Genomic DNA, 13579 nt, shown 5'->3' on the forward strand with positions numbered 1-13579 from the left:
TGGGCTAATCGGGAGGCGAGGTGGGGCGGAGGGGCGTGGCCTCGGGCGGGGGCGCACGTGTGGGCCAAAGGGGAGGAGCGGCGGGGCAGAGGGGCGTGGCCTTGGGGCAGGGGTGGGGGCGCCTGTGGGCCAATGGGGAGGCGCGGTGTGGCAGAGGGGCGTGGCCTTCTGGCACGAGAGGGCAACAGGGAGGCGAGGTGGGGCGAAGGGGGCGTGGCCTGGCGGCCGTTCTGGACCAATGGAAAGGCGCGGTGGGGCGGAGGGGGGGTCCCGGGGGCGCGTGTGGGCCAATGGGGAGGCGGGGTGGGGCGGACGGGCGTTCGTCCTGCGCAGGGCGGCCATGGCGGGCGTGCTGGGGGTGCTGGGCCCCATGAGGGCGGCGCGGACCGGCCTTTGGGCCCAACGTCTCCAAGTGAGTCACCGCGCGCGCGCGCGGGCGGGCACGCGCACGTACGCACTCACGCCGACGCACGCGCGCGCGGCTGCCCCCCCCCCGAACTTTACCTCACATCGCCCCCTCCCCCCGCTGACCTTTGACCTCCCCAACGGCCCCTTTGCCCTCTGACCCCCCCCTCAAATTCAAGAAAGGTGCCATTTTGTAAGCGCTTACTACGTGCCAAGCACTGTACTAAGCGCTGGGGAGGTTACAAGGTGATGAGGTTGTCCCACGTGAGCGTCTTCATCCCCCTTTTACAGATGAGGTAACTGAGGCCCAGAGAATAATAATAATAATAATGATGGCGTTTATTAAGCGCCTACTATGTGCCAAGCACTGTTTTAAGCACTGGGGAGGTTACAAGGTGATCAGGTTGTCCCACGGGGGGCTCACAGTCTTCATCCCCATTTTACAGATGAGGGAACTGAGGCCCTGAGAATAATAATAATAATAATGATGGCATTTATTAAGCGCTTACTATGTGCCAGGCACTGTTCTAAGCGCTGGGGAGGTTGCAAGGTGATCAGGTTGTCCCCTGTGGGGCTCACAGTCTTCATCCCCATTTTACAGATGAGGGAACTGAGGCCCAGAGAAGTGAAGTGACTTGCCCAGAGTCCCACAGCTGACAAGTGGCGGAGTGGGATTTGAACCCATGACCTCTGACTCCCAAGCCTGGACTCTTTCCACTGAGCCACGCTGCTTCTCTGTTAATAATAATAATAATGATGGCATTTAAGTGCTTACTATGTGCCAAGCACTGTTTTAAGCACTAGGTTACGAGGTGATCAGGTTGTCCTATGTGGGGCTCACAGTCTTAATCCCCATTTTACAGATGAGGGAACTGAGGCCCAGAGAATAATAAAAATAATAATAATAATAATGGCATTTGTTAAGCACTTACTATGTGCAAAGCACTGTTCTAAGCGCTGGGGAGGTTACAAGGTGATTAGGTTGTCCCACGGGGGGCTCACAGTCTTCGTCCCCCTTTTACAGATGAGGTCACTGAGGCCCTGAGGATAATAATAATAATAATGGCATTTATTAGGCGCTTACTATGTGCAAAGCACTGTTCTAAGCGCTGGGGAGGCTACAAGGTGATCAGGTTGTCCCATGAGGGGGTGCTCACAGTCTTCATCCCCCTTTTACAGATGAGGGAACTGAGGCCCAGAGAATAATAGTAATAATAATGATTGCATTTATTAAGCACTTACTATGTGCTAGGCACTGTTTTAAGCGCTGGGGAGGTTACAAGGTGATCCGGTTGTCCCACGGGGGGCTTACAGTCTTCATCCCCATTTAACAGATGAGGTCACTGAGGCCCAGAGAAGTGAAGTGACTTGCCCAAAGTCACCCAGCTGACAACTGGTGGAGCCGGGATTTGCAATATTTCACTTATTATAGTAGAGACCCGATTTTCGTCCGTCGATTTGATTTCACAGTCACACGCATAACACATACCTCTTTTATTATTATTATTATTATTATTATTGTTATTATGGTATTGGTTTAGCGCTTACTACGTGTCAGGCTCTGGGGTAGGTATAAAATAATCCGGAGGGACACATCCCTGTCCCTCATTCATTCAGTCGTATTTATTGAGCGCTTACTGTGTGCGGAACACTGTACTAAGCGCTTGGTAAGTCCAATTCGGCAACAGATGGAGACGGCCCCTACCCCACAATGGGCTCATGGTCTAGAAGGGGGAAGACAGATGACAAAACATGGGGCTCCCATTTTCCAGAGGAAGGAACTGAGGCCCATTCATTCATTCAGTCGTATTTATTGAGCGCTTACTGTGTGCAGAGCACTGGACTAAGCGCTTGGGAAGTCCAAGTTGGCAACATCTAGAGACGGTCCCTACCCGACTGGGGGCTCACAGGCTAGAAGGGGGAGACCCGGAAAAAACAAAACATTAACAAAATAAAATAAATAGGATAAATATGTATAAATAGAGTAATAAATATGTACAAACATGTATGCAGGTATATACAGGTACGTTCATTCATTCAATCGTATTTATTGAGCACTTACTGTGTGCAGAGCACTGGACTAAGCGTTTGGGAAGTCTAAGTCGGCAACATCTAGAGACGGTCCCTACCCGACAGCGGGCTCACAGGCTAGAAGGGGGAGTCAGACAACAAAACAAAACATATTAACAAAATAAAATAAATAGAATAAATATGTATAAATAAATAGAGTAATAAATATGTACAAACATGTATGCAGGTATATACAGGTACATTCATTCATTCAATCGTATTTATTGAACGCTTGCTGTGTGCAGAACACTGGACTAAGCGCTTGGGAAGTACATTCATTCATTCATTCAATCGTATTTATTGAGTGCTTACTGTGTGCAGAGCACTGGACTAAGCGCTTGGGAAGTCCAAGTTGGCAACATCTAGAGACGGTTCCTACCCGACAGCGGGCTCACAGTCTAGAGGGGGGAGACAGGCAACAAAATAAGACATATTAACAAAATAAAATACATAGAATAAATATGTATAAATAAATAGACTAATAAATATGTACAAACATGTATGCAGGTATATATATATACAGGTACATTCAGTCGTATTTATTGAGCGCTTACTGTGTGCAGAGCACTGGACTAAGCGCTTGGGAAGTCCAAGTCGGCAACATATAGAGACGGTCCCTACCCCACAGTGGAGAAGCAGCGTGGCTCAGTGGAAAGAGCCCTGGCTTTGTAGTCCGAGGTCATGGGTTCGAATCCCAGCTCCGCCACTTGTCAGCTGGGTGACTTGGGGCGAGTCACTTCACTTCTCCGGGCCTCAGTTCCCTCATCCGGAAAATGGGAATGAAGACTGCGAGCCCCCCGTGGGACAACCTGATCACCTTGTATCCTCCCCAGCGCTTAGAACGGTGCTTTGCACATAGTAAGCGCTTAACAAATACCATAATTATTATTACCATCAATCGTATTTATTGAGCGCTTACTGTGTGCAGAGCACTGTACTAAGCGCTTATTATTATATTATTATTATTATTGTTATTATTATTATTATTATTATTATAATTATTAGAAGGCCCAGAGAAGCAAAGTGACCTACCCAAGGTCACCCAGCAGCAGACAAGCGACGGAGCCGGGATTCGAACCCAGGCCCTTGGCTTCTTGCCAGAGGGTTGGAATTGTCTAATATTTGCCCAATCCTCACCAGGGCGTGATAGCCGAACAAACACGGAGACGGTTGCCGTTTTCCCCCTGAAGCCATTTTTTTCTTCTCCTTTTAGGCGTCGGTCCTCCACACTGTCCCCTCGCCTTGGGCGGGGAGGGCGTCTGCTAATTCCATCGCATTTTTCATTCAGTCCTATTTACTGAGCGCTTCCTGTGCGCAGAGCACTGTAGTAAGCGCTTGGGAAGTCCAAGTCGGCAACGTCTAGAGACGGGTCCCTCCCCGACAGCGGGCTCGCAGGCTAGAAGAGGGAGATAATTCGGTTGGATTGGGCTCTCCCAAGCGCTTAGTACAGTGCCAGCGCTTAGAACAGGGCTTGGCACATAGTGAGCGCCTAACAAATACCATCGTTATTATTATTTCTAGGCGGTGAGCCCACTGTCGGGTAGGGACCGTCTCTATATGTCGCCAACCTGTACTTCCCAAGCGCTTAGTCCAGTGCCCTGCACACAGTAAGCGCTCAATAAATACGATTGAATGAAGGAATGAATTATTATTACAGTGCTCTGCCCTTAGCGCTCAATAAATACCATTGAATGAATGAATGAATTATTATTACAGTGCTCTGCCCTTAGCGCTCAATAAATACGATTGAATGAATGAATGAATGATTATTACAGCGCTCTACCCTTAGCGCTCAATAAATACCATTGAATGAATGAATGAATGAATTATTATTACAGCGCTCTGCCCTTAGCGCTCAATAAATACCATTGAATGAAAGAATGAATGAATTATTACAGCGCTCTGCCCTTAGCGCTCAATAAATACCATTGAATGAAAGAATGAATGAATTATTATTACAGCGCTCTGCCCTTAGCACTCAATAAATACCATTGATTAACAGTAGAGTCATCACGGGCGGGGAACGTGCCTGCTAATTCTGTTGTATTGGACTCTCCCAAGCGCTTAGCACAGTGCCCTGCACACAGTGAGCGCTCAGTAATCACGATTGAATCCTAACAGTACTGTGCTTGGCACATTGTAAGCGCTTAACAAATGCCATTATTCTTAGTATTCCGCAAATCGGTGCCTTTTTCCATTACGGAAGCTGTCAATAATAATGACGGCGTTATTGATTTAGTGAGCACTTACTGAGTGCAGAGCACTGTACTGAGCGCTTGGGAAGTCCAAGTTGGCGACATAGAGAGACGGTCCCCCTCCCCCGTGGGGCTCCCAGTCTCCATCCCCATTTGACGGAGGAGGAAACTGAGGCCTGGGGAAGGGAAAGGACTCGCCCAGGGTCTCCCAGCCGACCAGTGGAGGAGGTGGGATTCGAACCCAGGTCCTCCCGACTCGCTGGCCCGGGCTCTACCCGCTGGGGAGAATGGGTATGTGCTCATTATCTTGATTTACCCCCGCGCTCCCCTCCTATTAATTAACGCCTTAATGTGGCAGGAGAGTTGGCGGACGCCAGTGAAACTTAGAGCTGAGCCAATATGATAGGATATAATTCAGTGTAATTCATTCATTGTCGTATTTACTGAGCGCTGACTGTGTGCAGAGCACTGGACTAAGCGCTTGGGAAGTACAAGTTGGCGACATATATTCATTCATTCATTCAATCGTATTTATTGAGTGCTTACTGTGTGCAGAGCACTGGACTAAGTGCTTGGGAAGTACAAATTGGTGACATATTCATTCATTCATTCAGTTGTATTTATTGAGCGCTTACTGTGTGCAGAGCACTGGACTAAGCACTTGGGAAGTACAAATTGGCGACATATATTCATTCAATCATTCAGTCGTATTTATTGAGTGCTTACTGTGTGCAGAGCACTGGACTAAGCACTTGGGAAGGACAAGTTGGCGACATATATTCATTCAATCGTATTTGAGTGTTTACTGTGTGCAGAGCACTGTACTAAGCGCTTGGGAAGTACAAGTTGGCCACATATATTCAGTCATTCATTCAATCGTATTTATTGAGCGCTTACTGTGTGCAGAGCACTGGACTAACAGCTTGGGAAGTACGAGTTGGCTACATATATTCATTCATTCATTCAATCATATTTATTGAGCGCTTACTGTGTGCAGACCACTGGATTAAGCGCTTGGGAAGGACAAGTTGGCTACATGTATTCATGCATTCATTCATTCAATCGTATTGATTGAGCGCTTACTGTGTGCAGAGCACTGGACTAAGCGCTTGGGAAGTACAAGTTGGAGACATATTCATTCATTCATTCAATCGTATTTATTGAGCGTTTACTGTGTGCAGAGCACTGGACTAAGTGCTTGGGAAGTACAAGTTGGCCACATATATTCATTCATTCATTCAATCATATTTATTGAGTGCTTACTGTGTGCAGAGCACTGGACTAAGCGCTTGGGAAGTACAAATTGGCGACATATTCATTCATTCAGTCAGTCGTATTTATTGGGTGCTTACTGTGTGCAGAGCACTGGACTAAGCGCTTGGGAAGGACAAGTTGGCAACATATATTCATTCAATCGTATTTGAGTGTTTACTGTGTGCAGAGCACTGGACTAAGCGCATGGGAAGTACGAGTTGGCTACATATATTCATGCATTCATTCATTCAATCGTATTTATTGAGCGCTTACTGTGTGCAGAGCACTGGACTAAGCGCTTGGGAAGTACGAGTTGGCTACATATATTCATGCATTCATTCATTCAATCGTATTTATTGAGCACTTACTGTGTGCAGAGCACTGGACTAAGCACTTGGAAAGTACAAGTTGGCGACATATATTCATTCATTCAATCATATTTATTGAGTACTTACTGTGTGCAGAGCACTGGACTGAGCGCTTGGGAAGTACAAGTTGGCGACATATATTCATGCATTCATTCATTCAATCGTATTTATTGAGTGCTTACTGTGTGCAGAGCACTGGACTAAGCGCTTGGGAAGTACAAGTTGGCGGCATATATTCATTCATTTATTCAATCATATTTATTGAGTGCTTACTGGGTGCAGAGGACTGTACTAAGTGCTTGGGAAGTACAAGTTGGCGACATATTCATTCATTCAATCGTATTTATTGAGCACTTACTGTGTGCAGAGGACTGTACTAAGCGCTTGGGAAGTACAAGTTGGTGACATATTCAATCATATTTATTGAGCGCTTACTGGGTGCAGAGCACTGTCCTAAGCGCTTGGGACGTCCAAGTTGGCGACATATCCATTCAGTCGTATTTATTGAACGCTTCCTGGGTGCAGAGCACTGTACTAAGCGCTTGGGAAGTCCAAGTCGGCAACGTACAGAGACGGTCCCCACCCGACAGCGGGCTCACGGTCTGGAAGAAGCTTTGTCAGCGGCCGCCGAATCTCCCCCGCCACTTTCGGGCGTCGATTCCGGGGTGGGGGGCGTTTGATACATAGTAAGCGCCGAGCAGACGTCTACCCAAGGGCAAACCACCACCGTCGCCCGTGGTGTTAACTCGTCTCCATTTTGGATCGTAGATCTTTACCAAGCCGAGTCCTGGCTGCTGCGCTCCTGCATCCTCCTCCTCCTCCTCGTCTTCAGCGGTGAGTTCACCCATTCGTCGAGTCAGTGGTACTTATTGAGCGCCTACTGCGTGCGGAGCACTGTACTAAGCGCTTGGGAAGTCCAAGTCGGCAACAATAGAGGCCTCCCCGACGACGGGCTCACGGTCTTCCTCCTCCGGGAAAGGGATCCCCGCAAATATCCCGGAGCCTGGGCTTGCCGAGGGCGGGAGAAGGCGGATTTTCTGTCCTTATCCCGGGAAGTTTTCCCAGAAGTCACCCCCCCCTCCTCCGGGAGGCTTGGAATGGCGGGGAGCCTGGGGGTGGGAGCGTAGAAATCACTTGTCAGAGCTCCGTGGGTAATAATAATAATAATAATAATGGCATTTATTAAGCGCTTACTATGTGCCAAGCACTGTTCTAAGCGCTGGGGAGGTTACAAGGTGATCACAGTCTTCATCCCCATTTTCCAGATGAGGTCACCGAGGCCCAGAGAAGTGAAGTGACTCGCCCAAAGTCACCCAGCTGACAAGCGGCAGAGCCGGGATTTGAACCCGTGACCTCTGACTCCAAAGCCCGGGCTCTTGCCACCGAGCCACGCTGCTCCTCCTCCCACCCACCTTTCAGGGGTAGAGGATAATAATAAAAATAATAATAATAATGGCATTTGTTAAGCGCTTCCTATGTGCAAAGCACTGTTCTAAGCGCTGAAGCAGCGTGGCGCAGTGGAAGGAGCCCGGGCTTTGGCGTCAGAGGTCACGGGTTCAAATCCCGGCTCCGCCACTTGCCAACTGTGTGACTTTTTAGACTGTGAGCCCACTGTTGGGTAGGGACTGTCTCTATATGTTGCCAACTTGGACTTCCCAAGCGCTTAGTACAGTGCTCTGCACACAGTAAGCGCTCAATAAATACGATTGATTGATTGATTGATTGATTGAGTCACTTCACTTCTCTGGGCCTCAGCTCCCTCATCTGGAAAATGGGGATGAAGACCGGGAGCCCCCCCGAGGGACGACCCGATCAGCTTGTAACCTCCCCAGCGCTTAGAACAGTGCTTTGCACGTAGTAAGCGCTTAACAAATGCCATCATTATTATTATAGATATATCTATACCTGGATTTAACACATCCAGTACAATATATTACATATCCATGCATGTAATACATATAAACATATACATATAATACACATCTAATACAATATATTACATATCCATACATCCCAGCGCTTAGAACGGTGCTTTGCACATAGTAAGCGCTTAATCAATCAATCAATCAATCGATCGTATTTATTGAGCGCTTACTGTGTGCAGAGCACTGGACTAAGCGCTTGGGAAGTTCAAGTTGGCAGCATATAGAGACGGTCCCTACCCAACAGTGGGCTCACAGTCTAAAAAATAATTAATAAATGCTATCATTATTATTATTGTATAATACCTATCTAATACAATATATTACATATCCATACATCCCAGCGCTTAGAACGGTGCTTTGCACATAGTAAGCGCTTAATCAATCAATCAGTCGTATTTATTGAGCACTTACTGTGTGCAGAGCACTGGACTAAGCGCTTGGGAAGTCCAAGTTGGCAATGTATAGAGACGGTCCCTACCCAACAGTGGGCTCACAGTCTAAAAAATAATTAATAAATGCTATTATTATTATTATTATTATTATATAATACCTATCTAATACAATATACTACATATCCATACATCCCAGCGCTTAGAACAGTGCTTTGCACATAGTAAGCGCTTAATAAATGCTATCATTATTATTATTATATAATACATATCATGCAATATATTACATAGCCATACATATAAACATATCCATATATCCATATAATACATATCCATCATCATCATCAATCGTATTTATTGAGCGCTTACTATGTGCAGAGCACTGGACTAAGCGCTTGGGAAGTCCAAATTGGCAACACAGAGAGACAGTCCCTACCCAGCAGCGGGCTCCCAGTCTAAAAGGGGGAGACAGAGAACAAAACCAAACATACTAACAAAATAAAATAAGTAGAATAGATGTGTACAAGTAAAATAAATAAATAGAGTAATAAATATGTACAAACATATATACATATATCCATACAATATATATGTATATATATTGTCAATATACCTGGATATAGATATATCAATCGTATTTATTGAGCGCTTACCGTGTGCAGAGCACTGTATATATGTCCAGGCATATAGACAATGTGGTGGGTATTTGACAGCGGACACTAGAACCGCTATCTCTGCCCTTAGGGGTTCATTCTTTCATTCAGTCCTACTTACTGAGCGCTTCCTCTGTGCAGAGCACTGTACTAAGCGCTTGAATTTAGCTCCTGGAATTTAGAGGGCGGCAGCTGCTGGAGACTTAAGCAGGCAGTTTCCCTTCTCAATCAATCAATCAATCAACCGTATTTATTGAGCGCTTCCTCTGTGCAGAGCACTGTACTAAGCGCTTGAATTTAGCTCCTGGAATTTAGAGGGCGGCAGCTGCTGGAGACTTAAGCAGGCAGTTTCCCTTCTCAATCAATCAATCAATCAACCGTATTTATTGAGCGCTTACTCTGTGCAGAGCACTGTACTAAGCGCTTGAATTTAGCTCCTGGAATTTAGAGGGCGGCAGCTGCTGGAGACTTAAGCAGGCTGTTTCCCTTCTCAATCAATCAATCAATCAACCGTATTTATTGAGCGCTTACTGTGTGCAGGGCACTGTACTAAGCGCTTGGGAAGTCCAAGTTGGCAACATCGAGAGACGGTCCCTACCCGACGGCGGGCTCACAGGCTAGAAGGGGGAAAAAGTCCCATCATTATTATTATTATTATTCTCTGTGCCTCAGTTCCCTCATCTGTAAAAGGGGAATGAAGACCGTGAGCCCCCCGTGGGACAACCTGATCACCTTGTATCCACCCCAGCGCTTAGAACAGTGCTTGGCACGTAGTAGGCGCTTAACAAATACCATCATCATTATTATTATTATTCTCTGGGCCTCAGTTCCCTCATCTGTAAAAGGGGAATGAAGACTGTGAGCCCCCCGTGGGACAACCTGATCACCTTGTATCCCCTCCAGCGCTTAGAACAGTGCTCGGCACCTAGTAAGCGCTTAACAAATACCATCATTATTATTATTATTATTCTCTGGGCCTCAGTTCCCTCATCTGTAAAAGGGGAATGAAGACTGTGAGCCCCACATGGGACAACCTGATCACCTTGTATCCCCCCCAGCGCTTAGAACAGTGCTCGGCACCTAGTAAGCGCCTAACAAATACCATCATTATTATTATTATTATTATTATTCTCTGGGCCTCAGTTCCCTCATCTGTAAAAGGGGAATGAAGACCGTGAGCCCCCCGTGGGACAACCTGATCACCTTGTATCCCCCCCAGCGCTTAGAACAGCGCTCGGCACCTAGTAAGCGCCTAACAAATACCATCATTATTATTATTATTATTCTCTGGGCCTCAGTTCCCTCATCTGTAAAAGGGGAATGAAGACTGTGAGCCCCACATGGGACAACCTGATCACCTTGTATCCCCCCCAGCGCTTAGAACAGTGCTTGGCACGTAGTAGGCGCTTAACAAATACCATCATTATTATTATTATTATTATTCTCTGGGCCTCAGTTCCCTCATCTGTAAAAGGGGAATGAAGACCGTGAGCCCCCCGTGGGACAACCTGATCACCTTGTATCCCCCCCAGCGCTTAGAACAGTGCTCGGCACGTAGTAAGCGCTTAACAAATACCATCATTATCATTATTATTATTCTCTGTGCCTCAGTTCCCTCATCTGTAAAAGGGGAATGAAGACCGTGAGCCCCCCGTGGGACAACCTGATCACCCCAGCGCTTAGAAAAGCGCTTAACAAATACCGTCGTTATTATTATTATTAAAATTAAAATCCCCAAACCGGGAGACGGAAGAGTTGCGGTGGGATTGGGAGGGCTCGTCCCAGTAAGCGCTTAGTCCAGTGCTCTGCACACAGTAAGCGCTCAATAAATACGATTGATTGATCGATTGATTTGGGAAGCCAAACCGGGGAGGGACAAGGGGTCGGCTAACGCGTTTTCTTTGTGTCCCGGCAGCCGGCGGTCAAACTCTTCATCGACGGCAAATTCGTCGAGTCCAAAAGCGACCGATGGATCGATATCCACAATCCCGTAAGAGACGCCTCCCCGCGAGGGAGCGGGGCCCCCGGGGCGCTTAGCGGGGTGCTGGGCGCTCAGTAAATACGACCGGTTGATGGGTCGAATATCGGGGAGGGGCTGAAGAGGAAAGCCGTAGAGAAGGCCCACCTCCTCCTGGAAGCCCTCCTTTCCCCTCCTCCCACTTCCCCCCTGATGGGCTTCATCAGTGGAAAGAGCCCGGGCTTTGGAGTCCGAGGTCGTGGGTTCGAATCCCGGCTCCGCCACTCGCCACCTGGGTGACTCTTCTCTGGGCCTCGGTTCCCCCATCTGTCAAATGGGGGTGAAGACTGGGATCCCCCCCACCGTGGGCCAACCTGATCACCCCGTAACCTCCCCAGCGCTTAGAACAGTGCTTTGCATGTAGTGAGCGCTTAATAAATGCCATCGCTATTATTATTATTACTATTATTGAGCGCTTACGGGGCGGAAAGGACTGTATTTCATTCGTTCATTCAATCGTATTTATGGAGCGCTTACTGTGTGCGGTGCCAACTTGGACTTCCCAAGCGCTTAGTACAGTGCTCCACACACAGTAAGCGCTCAATAAAAACGATTGAATGAATGAATGATATTCTATTTATTTTATTTTGTTGATATGTTTTGTTGCCTGTCTCCTCCTTCTAGGCTGTGAGCCCGCTGTCGGGTAGGGACCGTCTCTAGATGTTGCCAACTTGTGCTTCCCAAGCGCTTAGTCCAGTGCTCTGCACACAGTAAGCGCTCAATAAATACGATTGAATGAATGAATATTCTATTTATTCTATTTATTTTATTTTGTTGATTTGTTTTGTTGCCTGTCTCCCCCTTCTAGACTGTGAGCCCGCTGTCGGGTAGGGACCGTCTGTATATGTTGCCAACTTGTCCTTCCCAAGCGCTTAGTCCAGTGCTCTGCACACAGTAAGCGCTCAATAAATACGATTGAATGAATGAATGAATATGTATTCTATTTCTGTGAGCCCGCTGTTGGGTGGGGACCGTCTCTATATGTTGCCAACTTGGACTTCCCAAGCGCTTAGTCCAGTGCTCCGCACACAGTAAGGGCTCAATAAATACGATTGAATGAATGAATGAATAGCCTATTTATTGTATTTATTTTATTTTGTAAATATGTCTTGTTTTGTTGTCTGTCTCCCCCTTCTAGCCTGTGAGCCCACTGTTGGGTAGGGACCGTCTCTATATGTTGCCAACTTGTCCTTCCCGAGCGCTTAGTCCAGTGCTCCGCACACAGTAAGCGCTCAATAAATGCGAGTGAATGAATGAATGAATGAATCTTCTATTTCTTCTATTTATTTTATTTTGTTAATATGTTTTGTTCTGTTGCCTGTCTCCCCCTTCTAAGACTGTGAGCCCGCTGTCGGGTAGGGACTGCCTCTAGATGTTGCCAACTTGTCCTTCCCAAGCGCTTAGTCCAGTGCTCCGCACACAGTAAGCGCTCAATAAATGCGACTGAATGAATGAATGAATATTCTATTTCTTCTATTTATTTTATTTTGTTAATATGTTTTGTTTTGTTTGTCTCTTCTAATAATAATAATGATGGCATTTATTAAGCGCTTACTATGTGCAAAGCACTGTTCTAAGCACGGGGAAGGATACAAGGTGATGAGGTGGTGCCACGGGGGGCTCACAGTCTTAATCCCCATTTGACAGATGAGGGAACTGAGGCCCAGAGAAGTGAAGTGACTTGCCCAAAGTCACCCAGCTGGCAGTTGGCGGAGCCGGGATTTGAACCCATGACCTCTGACTCCAAAGCCCGGGCTCTTGCCACTGAGCCGCGCTGGGGGATGCGTCCGTTAGGTCGAACCGAGCTCCGGTGAGGGCTCCCCGAGCGAGGCTGATGGGGAGGCGGAATCGGGCCCGCTGGCCCGAGGGTGGTTCATTCATTCGATCGTATTTATTGAGCGCTTACTGTGTGCAGAGCACTGGACTAAGCGCTTGGGAAGTCCAAGTTGGCAGTAGATAGAGATGGTCCCTACCTGACAGCGGGCTCACAGGCTAGAAGGGGGAGACAGACAACAAAACCAAACATATTAACAAAAGAAAATAAATAGAAGAAATAGAATATTCATTCATTCATTCAATCGTATTTATTTCGTGCTTACTGTGTACAGAGCACTGGACTAAGCGCTTGGGAAGTCCAAGTTGGCAACAGATAGAGACGGTCCCTACCCAACAGCGGGCTCACAGGCTAGAAGGGGGAGACAGGCAACAAAGCAAAACATATTAACAAAATAAAATAAATAGAAGAAATAGAAGAAATAGAATATTCATTCATTCATTCAATCGCATTTATTGAGTGCTTACTG

At 47.0% G+C, this 13579-nt stretch overlaps 1 protein-coding gene across 1 annotated transcript in view; it reads left to right on the forward strand.

The window, feature by feature from the left end:
* The first annotated feature begins 329 nt into the window (after positions 1 to 329).
* ALDH6A1 (aldehyde dehydrogenase 6 family member A1) overlaps positions 330 to 13579 on the forward strand; it is a 44825-nt gene continuing 31575 nt past the window's right edge. The window contains exons 1-3 of the mRNA XM_038765527.1: positions 330 to 412; positions 7061 to 7126; positions 11175 to 11249. Of these exons, the coding sequence (XP_038621455.1) occupies positions 341 to 412; positions 7061 to 7126; positions 11175 to 11249 (213 nt within the window). The 5' untranslated portion in view covers positions 330 to 340. The remainder of the gene's footprint in view (positions 413 to 7060; positions 7127 to 11174; positions 11250 to 13579) is intronic.

Source organism: Tachyglossus aculeatus, chromosome 23, assembly GCF_015852505.1.
Source record: "Tachyglossus aculeatus isolate mTacAcu1 chromosome 23, mTacAcu1.pri, whole genome shotgun sequence".
Taxonomy (NCBI): Eukaryota; Metazoa; Chordata; class Mammalia; order Monotremata; family Tachyglossidae; genus Tachyglossus; species Tachyglossus aculeatus.